Here is a 12581-nt window from a genome sequence, read left to right as displayed (position 1 = left end):
CTGCATTAATTGCGCATTCAATTAATTGTTGTGATTGCTGCTAACTGTTATAACATAATTGTTATATTTGAATGCATTAGTAGCTAAGTCGATTAAAATGCGTCTAAGATGAGTTATATTTGATTTCTGTAAGAACTTTTGTGATTCTAACATTTTCATATCTTTTGCATAAAGTTGTGATCTTACAGAAAGTAAAGAAAAGTTCCAAGGAACAAGAGTGACCGTAGTGATCATCTACTTGTGATTTCTTGAAGAACAAGATTGTTGTGTTTTTCAAAGGTTGATCAACTTGCACATTTAGGTGTCATTGAGAGATCAGATTCTACAATCTTTTGAAGATTGGTTTGAAGTTCCCTGTTGTGATCACAGGAAGAAGAGCGTGCATCATTCTTCACTTTGAGTGTCTCAAAGGGTTTAGACACCAGAAGAGGGGATTCTTGTTGCTGGTCTTGTTGTGTATTGCCTATATTTTGATTAGAGGGTTAGAGAGGTGTTTTATATTTTTGACGTGTGGTCTCTATAAAAGCCTAGTTGTAAAAACCTTGATCATTATAGTGCATTTAGTTTCCTGTGGTTGGAAGGACACTAAATGTAGGTTTGGCCGAACCAGTATAAAAACACAGTGTTTGAATTTTCTCATCCCTACTCTCTTTATTCAATAAATTACGTTCTGCACTTATTCGATTAAATTTCCACTGCATTGAAAATATTTTACCTTGCGATTCAAGAAAAGTATTAAAGCATTGTTTTTGTGAAAAAGATTTTAAAAGATTTTATTTTTTACATCTCACCAATTCACCCCCTTCTTGGTGTGAGAAATTGAGTCATTCTATTTTAACAACTTAGACATAAGTGTTTATCATCTATTGCTGAGAAATTCCGGGGTTTTAAGACTAAGATGACCTCGAGATATGTATTTGGAGCAAAAAAAAATGAATCTCCATGTGCAAAATATAAGACCATTGATGAGGAGACTTGGCGCCTCTTTGTAGAGAGTCAGAAATTAGAGGAAGGACAGGTTAATATAGTTGATATTATTCAGGGAGTGAGATAATTGTTGTTCAAGAGAGGAAAAATTGAGCAGAGGGAGAAATGATGGGAGGATGAGTGTGTGTACATGATGGGTATTAGTGGGGATGTCCAAGGGTTTCATAAAGCAGTGGTGGGTGGTGGGTGGTGGGTGGTGGGGAAGATGGTAGTATGGAGTGATGGTTGTGGATGAGGGAAGTGGTCATGGATGCTTGTGTGTGTAAGTGTTGTGAGAAAAAGGAAGTGAGGAGGTAAGGGCAGAGGCTAGTCTCGAGTTGGGGTAAGGAGTTTGGAGTGTGAAAGAAAAGAAAAAGAGTGGTATGGGTGGTAAATAAGGGTGTTGTGAGTGAGGAATGGTAGGAGTCTTGAACTAGGGAAAAGCATTGCAGGAGAAAGAGAAGAAGAGGGTGAGTATTGTTGGGAGTAACTTGTTGAATTGAGATGGAGAGGGAGTAGTGTAAGTGGGAAGAGAGTGTTAGGATAATATAAAGGTGTTACAGGTTGTTAAGCTGTGAGAGAATATGAGAATGTGTGTGCTAGATCTTTATACCGAGGTTACGGGCTAATAGTGTTGGATAGATAAAGGTTGAAATTGGTTGTGCTTAGGGAAGTGGAAGGGGGAAGTGGTTATGAGTTGAAACCTTATTTGTATTAGGAGTTTCTGGGTCTAGGTGATAGCGAAGGGGAGGGAAGCGTAAGTCTGCATGGGGTTTACGTCCCTAACCTAGGGGCAAGAGAGAAGTAGGTGCTCTTGTAGGCTAGGATGTGTGGGTCCCATGACCTTTTCCTCAAATTTTTAGCTCTTGATTCAATGGGGAATGGCACACAAGGCACTACTCTTTTTGGTTGGAAGTCTTGTTTTAGAAGAATTGGTGTTTCCTAAGTTTAGAATGTGAATGGGTCCCACAACGAGGGATGAAGAGAAGAATTTTAATTCTTGGGAATGGTGGTACAATAATCCTATTTTGCATGGTAGAGGTCTCTCTTCAGTACACTAGAGCATGGCGTAATTATCAGAGTCTAGGTGGTGCCCTCTTCTCGCGGGTTGGAGTCTTAGTTTTAAAGAAATAAGTCTAAGACTAAGCAAGACAAAGAAACAATGAAATTAAAAAGATTTAAAATGGAAGAGAGAAAGGATAAGAAAACTTAGGATTTTAAAGACACGCCACTTGAAATGATCCAAGATAAGTGCCAAGGTTGGATCGTCACTTGCTCTCACAAGTTAAAACCCAAAATACAACTAGGAGACAAAATTCTATCTTAAAGAAGATAAGCAAATCAATGCAAATCACTCTTGTTTCATTCAATCAAAGGTGTCTTACAAAGGAGACCATTAGGTTGCTTAGGCTTGCGTGAGGTAGGTCATGATCGCCATTCTATGTTTCTTTTCACTAGAAAGTGAGGGTTACTCCCTCCACCACCACATGTTGCTCCATGCACCTCCTCGTTCCCATTTTGCCATGCAGATCAATAGATATGGAAGATCCATTTGGCCTTCAACGAATCTTAATATCTGTTGACGGAAATCAAGATCTGTTGAAGGCCCAACGCATCTCCTATATCCATTTGGTCTTTCAACGATTTTTTATACATAACAAATTTTAAACAAATTAAATAATTATAATTAAATTAATAAATAACCCAAAATCGCAAATTATATACTACAAATAAAAATTTATACAAAAAATATAATTAATAAACTAAAAAAAAATAATAATAAAAGAAGCCAAACGCGAAAGCTTGAACAAATATGTGAGATCCGTTTGGCCTTCAACGGATCTTGACATCTATTGACGAAAATCAAAATCTATTGAAGGCCCAACGAATCTCCCATATCCGTTCAGGCCTTCGCGTTTGACTTCTTCTACGTTTTTCAAATAACAACGCGTAGATACCAACATTTCTAGGGATGAAATCAACCATGAACCACACTCTTCTTCACGAGCCAACCACCTCTAGAGCCAACTTAGTGACAATGGAAGCATAGGAAATGGAGGAGGAAACGAAAATCACAAATAAGAGAAGTAATAGGAGGAGAGGAAAGGAAGAAGAGAAGTTTCTATGGTGCGGAGGTGTGAGGTTGCGACAGTGAAAAGTGAAAGGAAGTAAGATCAAATTAGGGTTTATTAAAATAGGTAAAAAGAAAAAATAAATATTTAAATAAGGTCAACTTTGGAAATAAGAAAAGCTGGGGAGATGTAGGGAGCAACATGTGGTGGTGGAGGGAGTAACTGTCGTAGAAAGTTATATATAAGATGGTTGATCTATGTGGCAATTTGTATGTTGATTGAGTATTAGTGGGCCACATGGGGTCCACTTGAGTTTTCTTGCCTTCTTGATATTAAGTAATGGAGATGGATTTTGTGCTTGGTTGGCTGACACATGTAATGGGGCTATGTTTTGACTTGTGATGTAAATATGAAACTATGTTATTCCTTGTATTGATGTTGGTCGTGTGAGCTTTTCTTACCGTGCTTTGTTAAGGATGTTGGAGTCTCGTGTAGAGACAGAGATTTGAGTATCAACGTTCCTCTTGTCTGTGGACTCGAGAGAGTTAGATGTCTCGTCCAATGGCTTCGGCTCGTGCTAAGTATAGTGCATTGGTGCACGCAGTATCGGTGTTTTTACTTGTTAGTTCTTGAGAAGTCGGGGAGGTTGGTCTGAAATTACGATGGAAGACGACTCAAATCGACCTGTTATTGAGAACATGTTGTACCGACAAAATGCAAGGAAACAACGTTGGTTATGAACGGTTTGACTATGATGTTAAGGTTGTGATGGGATATGAGTCTATAGTTTATCTTTTTCTGTATTTAAAATGAATATATATGATGCTATATGTTATGAAATTTCTGGTTGCTCACCTTTGCATGTTTATGATTGTGATTTTCACTTACGATGATTGTACTTGTTCGAAAGTAGATGTTGTTACAGATACACCAGTTCAAAGTAGCCGACGAGAGTTGGGACATTTAAGTTCGAGGTTAATTATTTAATTTTCATAGTTTAAAAGTTTTCAGACTTAGTACTTTAATGTAAAAGTGATATTCTGATTTTTTTGTTTTGTACAGACTACGTTTATAATTATGGTTTCGCTTTCGCATTATAATTGAATAAAGTTTTGATTATTTGAATTTTTTTTTTTTGAAAATATTTTGAGAAAAAATTTTATACTCGTCACATTCCTTTAAAAGTATTAGAATATAGGCTTAATTACCTACTTAGTCCCCATGTTAGGAGGTAATTTTCTGTTTAGTACCCGGTTTTAAAAATGTAGGCATTTGGTACCTATGTTTTGAAATTTGTATCAATTCAATCCTATCCAGTTAACGGCGTTATAATTGATGCGAGAAATTAAGGACGTTAATGATAGCCTGGGTGGAATAGCTATCAAATGTTTGAATGCATCTTCATTAACGTCCTTAATTTCTCGCATCAATTATAACGCCGTTAACTGGATAGGATTGAATTGATACAAATTTCAAAACATAGGTACCAAATGCCTACATTTTTAAAACCGGGTACTAAACAGAAAATTACCTCCTAACATGGGGACTAAGTAGGTAATTAAGCCTAGAATATATGTATATATAACCCGGTATATAAGAACTCTTAGGAACTATAAGGGTAAACATACATATTTAATATCTACAATATATAGTATATTAATAAATGATGATGAGATTATAATTTGAATAAATTAATATATGAAATAAAATTAAATTTATCATTAACAAGTATAATATTTATTGAAAAAATATTAAATTATATACTTATAATTATTCATCAATTAATTTTTTAATGGAAGAGGAACTAACTAAATATATTTAAAATGATTTGAGTTTTTTTTAATGAATACAAATATTTTTATTTTTTTTTAAGGAAGAAACTAATGTTTGGGTAAATGATAATTGTGAGAAAATGAGATCAAATGAAAAAAATACTTAAATTTTAAAAAATAATCATTTAAAAATAAAATTGATAGCATAATTATTTTAAATTATAAAAATTACTTATTAAAAATTAAAATTAAAAGATATATATACAAAAGAAAATATAAATTCCTTTTATATAATTATATCATTATATAAATTATTATTAAATACGAAATATGAGGCTAAAAAAAATACACATAAGATGATTGTAATTAAATCAAATTTATACATTTTTACTATTGTAAGGAAAATAATAAAGGCAAAACAAATACAATCATTCTAAAACAGGAAAATCAGAATATTTATAAACCGTAGATAGCACCTGCATGTTTTTTCAAGTCATTTTGTGTATGAAAATAGCGTTTTTTAATCTCATTAAAAACATGCAGAGTAACTAAACTATCGGACCCTGCATGATGACTTTTTCTAGCACTATTATCCAAACCTAATGACTCACTAACTCTATCTAAACCGCCGTAAAGGTTTGGACAAAATCTGATGAGGTGTTTAACATCGTATACTTCCTTTCCAAAGAAGAATTTAACGAGTTGTAGAAAGTCACTCAAGTTAGGAGGTAGAAGAGGTTGCATGTGTAGAAAACGGTGGCTCAATACTTTTATCATGTAGGCAAAATCATAAGCACCATGAAAAGTAATCCAATGAGTATAATTGTTGCAAACAAGTCCTGAAAGCATCATGAGCTCAGTAAATCGCATAATGCTAACTCCAATAATTCGATTCTTGTGAAAATTCATGCCGTGACGTTGGAGGAAGGCAATGGAGTGGGGAGCATGGGGATGACACGTGACGTCGAACTCACAAAAGTTGAATTCCCAAATGAAGCGATTGGAGGTTCCAAAGGTTGGTAGGTTGCCATGACAGTCTGAAAGGGTTAGGCCGACTTGAAGGAGATGCATATTGTCCACATTAGCCTTCATCACAGTGTAATTATTTTGTGGTTGTCGAAGTATGGAATCCGACTGGAAGATGACACCAGGAAACTCGGTGTCCATAGAGATGAAAGGGAAGAATCTAATCATCTTATGAATCAACTCGAACTCCGATTCAAGATTATATGACCACACTGATCGTGTCATCACAGGTCTAGGAAGGATGACCATCTTAGTATTTCTATTCATATCTCTCTCCAAAATTAATAATGCAAAGCTACAACTATATACTTTTATAGTGATGGATTATGAAAAAAAAATTATATTCTAATTAAAAAAGATAAAAAGATAAGATAAAAGTAATTTGTATAAATAAATTTATGATAAACTTGTTTTATCTTCTCTAAAAGATATTCTTTATATAATATAAAATAGATTTAATATTTTTATTAAATACAATAAAAATGAGATTATATTTTATATTTTAGAGTTGGTGATATTTTAAAACAGATTAGACTTGTTCGGTTGAATTTTATATGATAAACTATAATTTTATTTGACATGTATTTACAAAAAAAATTATCTTTTCAATAGTTCAAGTTAAAAATGATATAATTATTTTTTTAGATAGATATATTTAAAATCTAAAACACTTGTTTATATCGTTATGATTAAAAGTAGATAACTTATCTATTTTGTGATATTATTATATTTAAATTGCAGGACTACAGTTAAGATCTAGATGAAGTTAAATTAACTTTTGATTGTTAAAATATATCATTTTTAACATAATGTAGGTAGGAAGTGTGTTTAATATTTTTATAGTTGAATACTTAAAAAACAGTTTTTGTTTTTTCCTTCATAACACATTAGTCAAATAGGAAATCTATTTAGGTGAAAAATAACCTTCTTGCAAAATATTCTAACGCGTGTTTGGTTTATCTATTTTTTTTTTCAATTTCATTATTTTTTCTAAAATTTAAATTTTTTTAAAGGTGAAATAAATATCTATTAGAGAGTTGCTCCCTCCACCACCACCAATCGCTCCCCACACCACTCTATACCTAATTTGTCCTTGCTATAAAACGGATGTCTAACATCCGTTTCACCTTCAACGGATGTTAACATCTGTTTACATATTTTATATTTTAGTTTATTGTTTTTTATTTAAAAAAAAAACTTCAACGAATGTGACCACATCCGTTTAATAGATTTTTAAAAAATATTTTATTTATTATTTAAATAATAATATATAAATTAAATTAATAATAATTGTTTTATTAAATAAAATTAAATTAATTTATAAATAATTAAGTAATAATTTAAAAAAAATTAAATAATATTTATACATTAATTTAAAATATAAAAAATTAAAAAACTAAAAAAAAAAACTAATTCAACGGATGTCGCCACATCCATTAACAGATGTGACATGTCCGTTTAGTAGATTTATAACAAAATTTTTAATTATTATTTAAGTAATAATACATAAATTAAAACTAATAATAATTATTTTATTAAATAAAATAAAATTAATTTATAAATAATTAAGTAATAATTTTAAAAAAAATTAAATAATATTTATATATTAATTTAAAATACAATAAATTAAAAAACTAAAAATTAAAAAAAAAACTCAACAGATGTGGCACATTCGTTGAAGAATTTTTTCTTCAACGAATATTGAAATCGGTTGAAAAAAAGAGTGATGGTGTAGGATATTTTAAAATATAAAGGATAATTTTGGAATTTAAAATAAATGTGGTGATGCAGGAAGCAAAGTGGAGTGGTGTAGGAAGTAATCCTCTATCTATTATTATCCACTTTTGTATAAATTGTCCTGGATGCAAAAATTCTCAAACTCTTGTAATTTTTTATTCTCCCCCTTAAAAAACTAAAAGTGATAGATTGAAAATTTAAGTCATCAAAATATCCAAGTTTATTATAAGACAAAGATTATGTTCGATTGTATTCATTAATTTCTTAATAAATAAAATAATTTATTGTTATTATTATTCTATTTTTTGTTTTAAATAAATATAACTTTTATTTATATCTTCACAAAAAAGAAATAAAAAATTTATATACTATATTAATTTGTGACTTAGTTCGACATCAAACTTATTTGCCTATATACTTCTAACGAAGTTATTGATTATTTTTGTTGATTAAAAATTTGAGAGGTGGATAATAATAAATATTTTGTCAATGGTTTGCATAAAGTCTTTTTTGATTTAATTACATCTTCAATCTTACATTTTTTTAAATAAATATTTTCTTTAAAGTTGCAAATCGAATATTTTTTAAATAAATATTTTTTTGAAATTAAATACATAATGTATGTCTAATTATACTGGCCAAACCTAATAATAGGTTGAAATCGTTTTTGATGGGGTCTTCTTTTTGGACTAGTTGCTCAATTAAATGAACTATGAATTAAATTTAAAAATATATTGTAAGAAAAAAAAGAAAAAAAAGTAAAACTAAATGCTTATCATAAAGTGAAATACTCTTGTAAAAATCATGAAAAAATAACTAAAAATATAAAATTAAGATCAAAGAAGATAAAAAGTTATAAGAATATCACTAAATATATTTCTGTTAAACAGTCCTCTTCAAAAATAACATTTAAAATGTTAAAAATAATAATTATTTTAATATATTAAATAAAGAGATATATTGTTATCATGCCCCTAAAGATATATGATATGACACAACGCGTCATAAAAGGGGTGAAAAGGTCAAGTCACGCGTAATTACCAAATTTTCTTCATAGTTTTTTCTTTTTCTTTCTGTTCGTTCTCTTCACTCGTTTTCGTGTGCCCCCTAACCAAATTCGATTCCTAACACCTCTCACCAAAGCTCGTACTTGAACCAATTCTCGCTCGTGAAACCCTAATTCGATTTCCGAAGAAGAAGAAGAGGATCGATATCGATGTGGGCAGCTTCTTGCCTTGCGTCATGCTGCGCGGCGTGCGCATGCGACGCGTGCAGGACCGTCGTTTCGGGAATCAGCCGTCGTTCCGCGCGGATCGCTTACTGCGGCCTCTTCGCCTTCTCCCTCATCGTGGCTTGGATCCTCCGCGAGGTCGCGGCTCCTCTCATGGAGTCTCTTCCATGTAACCATCCCTTCCCCCCTTTTATTTACCCTATAATCATTGATTTCATCTTCTTTCTCAGTCGTTAATTTTCTCTGCGATTTTTTAGTTTTCTGTATGCAATCCATGTCCCATTGTGTTTTTAACTATTTTGAGGTTCGAAACAAAATTAATTTGGTCTTGAAAGTAACAAGATGTTGATTGAAAGGATGCCCCTGGGGTCTTATTTATCTAGCATATAGGCCTGGCTATTGTGTTTATTTTTTTTCAGTAAAAAATTGGTTTGTTACGTAATTCCGGATATCCTATGTAGTACAAGTGCATAATTTTCTTTTCTGAACTGAAGTGTTGTTGCATATTAAGCCATAATTAGGGCCTTGCAATCTAGTGGGGCCTCGAATTAGTTTTGAACCTAATTTTTGGTTGGGGGCTAAGTCACGCTGAATTATCATATTTTTTCTCCAAGGATGTGTATGTTAATTTTGGTTTTGATAATGAGAGTATATTGATGGATGACTGAAGTTTATGAGATGTGTAGGTGACATCGTTGTTATTAATGCTGTTTTTAATACCGCAGGGATTAATCACTTCAGCCACACTCCTAGCAGAGAATGGTTTGAAACGGATGCAGTTTTGCGGGTTAGCTTGGGGAATTTTCTGTTTTTCACTATTCTAGCGGTTTTGATGATTGGTGTAAAAACCCAGAGGGATCCTCGGGATAGTATGCACCATGGAGGTTGGATGATGAAAATTATCTGCTGGTTCATTCTGGTAATCTTTATGTTTTTCGTTCCAAACGAGATCATCAGCTTCTATGGTAAGAATTTCTTCTAATGTGATTTCCATTGATCCATGATAGTTGATTATGATACATGTTGAACTCTTTGTACTTGTACGTTGCTTTAGTCTTATATTTGGGCCTGCATAATATGATTACAATTTTACAATAAACAGTATCAGGATGACCTCAGGACATACAACTTGTTAATAGAAAATGTAGCTATACTTCTGGTTCATGCCTGATGTCTCTAGTCTTCAATAAGTCGACTTCTTTGTGCTTCTAGACATAGGGTGTGCTTGAGACAACTGCAAAAACTAGATTATTTCAATAATTGATTATAATTAGAATCAGTTTTGTTTGGGTAAGTTGGCTCAAAATAATGTTAAAATATTTCTTTGGATACAACAATAAATTAGTTTTACATAGTAAATTACAAAAGTGGTTATGTATGTGTCTATAGAAAGGGGAACAAAGCTATTTGGAAATTTGGGGGTAATTTGGAGAAAGAAAAGCTGTTGGTAAATAATCATAAGCTTCAAATTTTCAAAATATGAAAAGAACTTGTATTTGAGACAAGAAAAGGAATTTTACAAATTTCATTTATTGTCCGCAACACACAGTTAGAAGACTTGAATCATGGGTGTAGTTTGACTGCCTTAGACTAACATTTCATAAGTATGAGTTTACTCATAATTTGATAATGGGTTGGAAGTGAAAGGTGTATTTGGTTAACAACCCAATATTGATAATTTTTTTTCATCATTTGAAATATGTTAATGCTTTTTTAAGAAGAGACTACCTGAGTAGCTCCATGTTTTTGAGCATTAAGTTTGAATGTTTACAGATCATACTAAAATAAAAAAATATGTATGTAACTGCTACGTGACATGCTCACTAAATGGACTTTTGGAGCGCCCAATATCATTGGATGATGGAAGTTCAGCTGGAATGAAAAGATTTTTCTAATATTCTTGAAATAATATATCATTGTGCCTTATTTATTTGAGCTATAGCTTTGAATTTGGAATTACTTCTCATGATCAAAATATTGCTTTAAATATCATTTTATCACTTTATTGTTTTTTATATATGCCCAGTGTAGTCAATTTGTTTGAAATCATAAAGAAAACAGCATCCGGTCTTAATAAAAGCCGTAAATTTTAAAGATACCAAAGATTATCGTGCTTAAACATATTGAATTGAAAGAGGATATGTATAGTTCGCATACACTTCATATGCACTTGATGTGTAAATTATTTCGTTGTTTGTGATAATGATGACGTATGACAATATGCAGAAACAATATCGAAGTTTGGCTCAGGCATGTTTCTTCTTGTTCAAGTCATGCTCTTGTTAGATTTTGTTCATGGATGGAATGACAAATGGGTTGGATTTGATGAACAATTCTGGTTAGTTTTGGGGTTTGATTTTTATATCATTCCTGTAATGTCATTTTCTTTATTTGATAAGTTGTCATTATATTTTTGAATGATTTTTTCAGTATTTACCTGTGTATTTATACAGGTACGTTGCTCTATTTGTTGTTTCACTAGTTTGTTATGTGGCAACATTTGCATTTTCGGGTGTTCTTTATCACCTCTTCACACCATCTGGACAAGACTGTGGCCTCAACGTCTTTTTCATTACCATGACCCTGATTCTCGCATTTGTTTTTGCCATAGTGGCTTTGCATCCTGCAGTAAGTTTATTTTTTTCTTTTTTATTTCATTGTAGTTAACTACTAATTTATTTCCCTGGTTTTTCATATGCGTATGTTAATTTTCCTAGTTTTTGGCTTGAAGCATAAACTACTGAAGTTTTATTGTTTAGATGGGAATAGGTTTTACCTATCTGTAGATCATTCATTACTTTAGTTGGATTTGAGGTTTCTGAACTATATTCATATTCAGGTAAACGGAAGTGTTTTGCCTGCTTCAGTAATATCGTTGTACTGCACTTATCTTTGCTATAGTGCACTGGCTAGTGAGCCAAGAGATTACGAGTGCAATGGTCTTCACAAACACTCCAAAGCTGTTTCCACTGGCACCCTTACATTGGGTTTACTCACAACTGTTCTATCTGTGGTTTATTCTGCTGTGCGTGCTGGATCTTCTGCTGCAGTACTTTCCCCCCCTAGCTCCCCTCGAGCTGGTAATATTATTTAAATCCAATGTTTCGAATAATGGTTTTATTGATCTCGAAGCTGAATTTGGTGCCATGAAGAAAAATAATGTCTTATTTTATTTGATTGGCATTAAATTGCAAAAAATTGCAGATGCAAATATCGACAATCTTTCATTTCTGGTGTTTCTGCAGGAAAGCCTCTGCTTCCACTAGATGCAAGGGAGGAAGAAGAGGAGAAAGCAAAGCCAGTTTCATATTCATATGCCTTCTTCCACTTGATCTTCTCTCTTGCAAGCATGTATTCTGCAATGCTTCTGACAGGTTGGTCAACATCTGTGGGAGAGAGTGGGAAGTTGGTTGACGTGGGATGGCCTTCTGTGTGGGTTCGGATTGTCACTTCCTGGGCAACTGCTCTGCTGTACATATGGTCTCTCTTAGCTCCTATCATGTTCCCAGAGAGGGAGTTCTGAGCATCATGTTCCTCAGTTTCAAGATTGAGGAAAAATTTGTCCCCTAATTAAGTAACTTCTCTACGGTCGACTGCTGTTGCTTTATTCAGGAAATACGGTGTGCATCTATATCAACAGACATTGGAATAAAGTGTTATCAATACTCCTGTGCTTTTAACTGTATAGTGAAAGATTTGTGCCTTGTACAAATCTTTATTTGTCCATATGGTATGACTCTCTGCATCTAAAATTATGCAATTTCGTTGCCTTTTACG

The 12581-nt window shown here is 32.5% G+C and overlaps 1 protein-coding gene and 1 pseudogene across 1 annotated transcript; one reads left to right on the top strand and one right to left on the bottom strand.

Annotated features, from left to right (window-relative positions):
- Nucleotides 1-5257: 5257 nt before the first annotated feature.
- LOC148197587 (putative CCR4-associated factor 1 homolog 11 pseudogene) lies at nt 5258-6092 on the bottom strand (annotated as a pseudogene).
- Nucleotides 6093-8622: 2530 nt separating this feature from the next.
- Nucleotides 8623-12579, top strand: LOC124846324 (Serinc-domain containing serine and sphingolipid biosynthesis protein). Its single transcript, XM_047323560.2, has 6 exons — nt 8623-8973; nt 9530-9769; nt 11031-11142; nt 11258-11432; nt 11644-11884; nt 12050-12579. The coding sequence occupies exons 1-6, from the start codon at nt 8790-8792 to the stop codon at nt 12325-12327; spliced, it is 1230 nt and encodes a 409-aa protein (XP_047179516.1). The 5' UTR covers nt 8623-8789; the 3' UTR covers nt 12328-12579.
- The last annotated feature ends 2 nt before the right edge of the window (nt 12580-12581 follow it).

Source organism: Vigna umbellata, chromosome 5 (assembly GCF_029865625.1).
Source record: "Vigna umbellata cultivar VRB3 chromosome 5, Vumbellata_1.0, whole genome shotgun sequence".
NCBI lineage: Eukaryota > Viridiplantae > Streptophyta > Magnoliopsida > Fabales > Fabaceae > Vigna > Vigna umbellata.
Note: the sequence above shows the minus strand (reverse complement) of the source record. Positions and strands in the feature narration are given on the sequence as shown.

What these genes read in the sequence shown, in the direction of transcription:
- LOC124846324 (XM_047323560.2), top strand. Translation starts at nt 8,790, where the DNA reads ATGTGGGCAGCTTCTTGCCTTGCGTCATGCTGCGCGGCGTGCGCATGC. An exon ending in GGATTTGATGAACAATTCTG is followed by an intron (nt 11,143 to 11,257) that starts GTTAGTTTTGGG and finishes GTATTTATACAG; the next exon opens with GTACGTTGCTCTATTTGTTG. An exon ending in CCCTAGCTCCCCTCGAGCTG is followed by an intron (nt 11,885 to 12,049) that starts GTAATATTATTT and finishes GTGTTTCTGCAG; the next exon opens with GAAAGCCTCTGCTTCCACTA.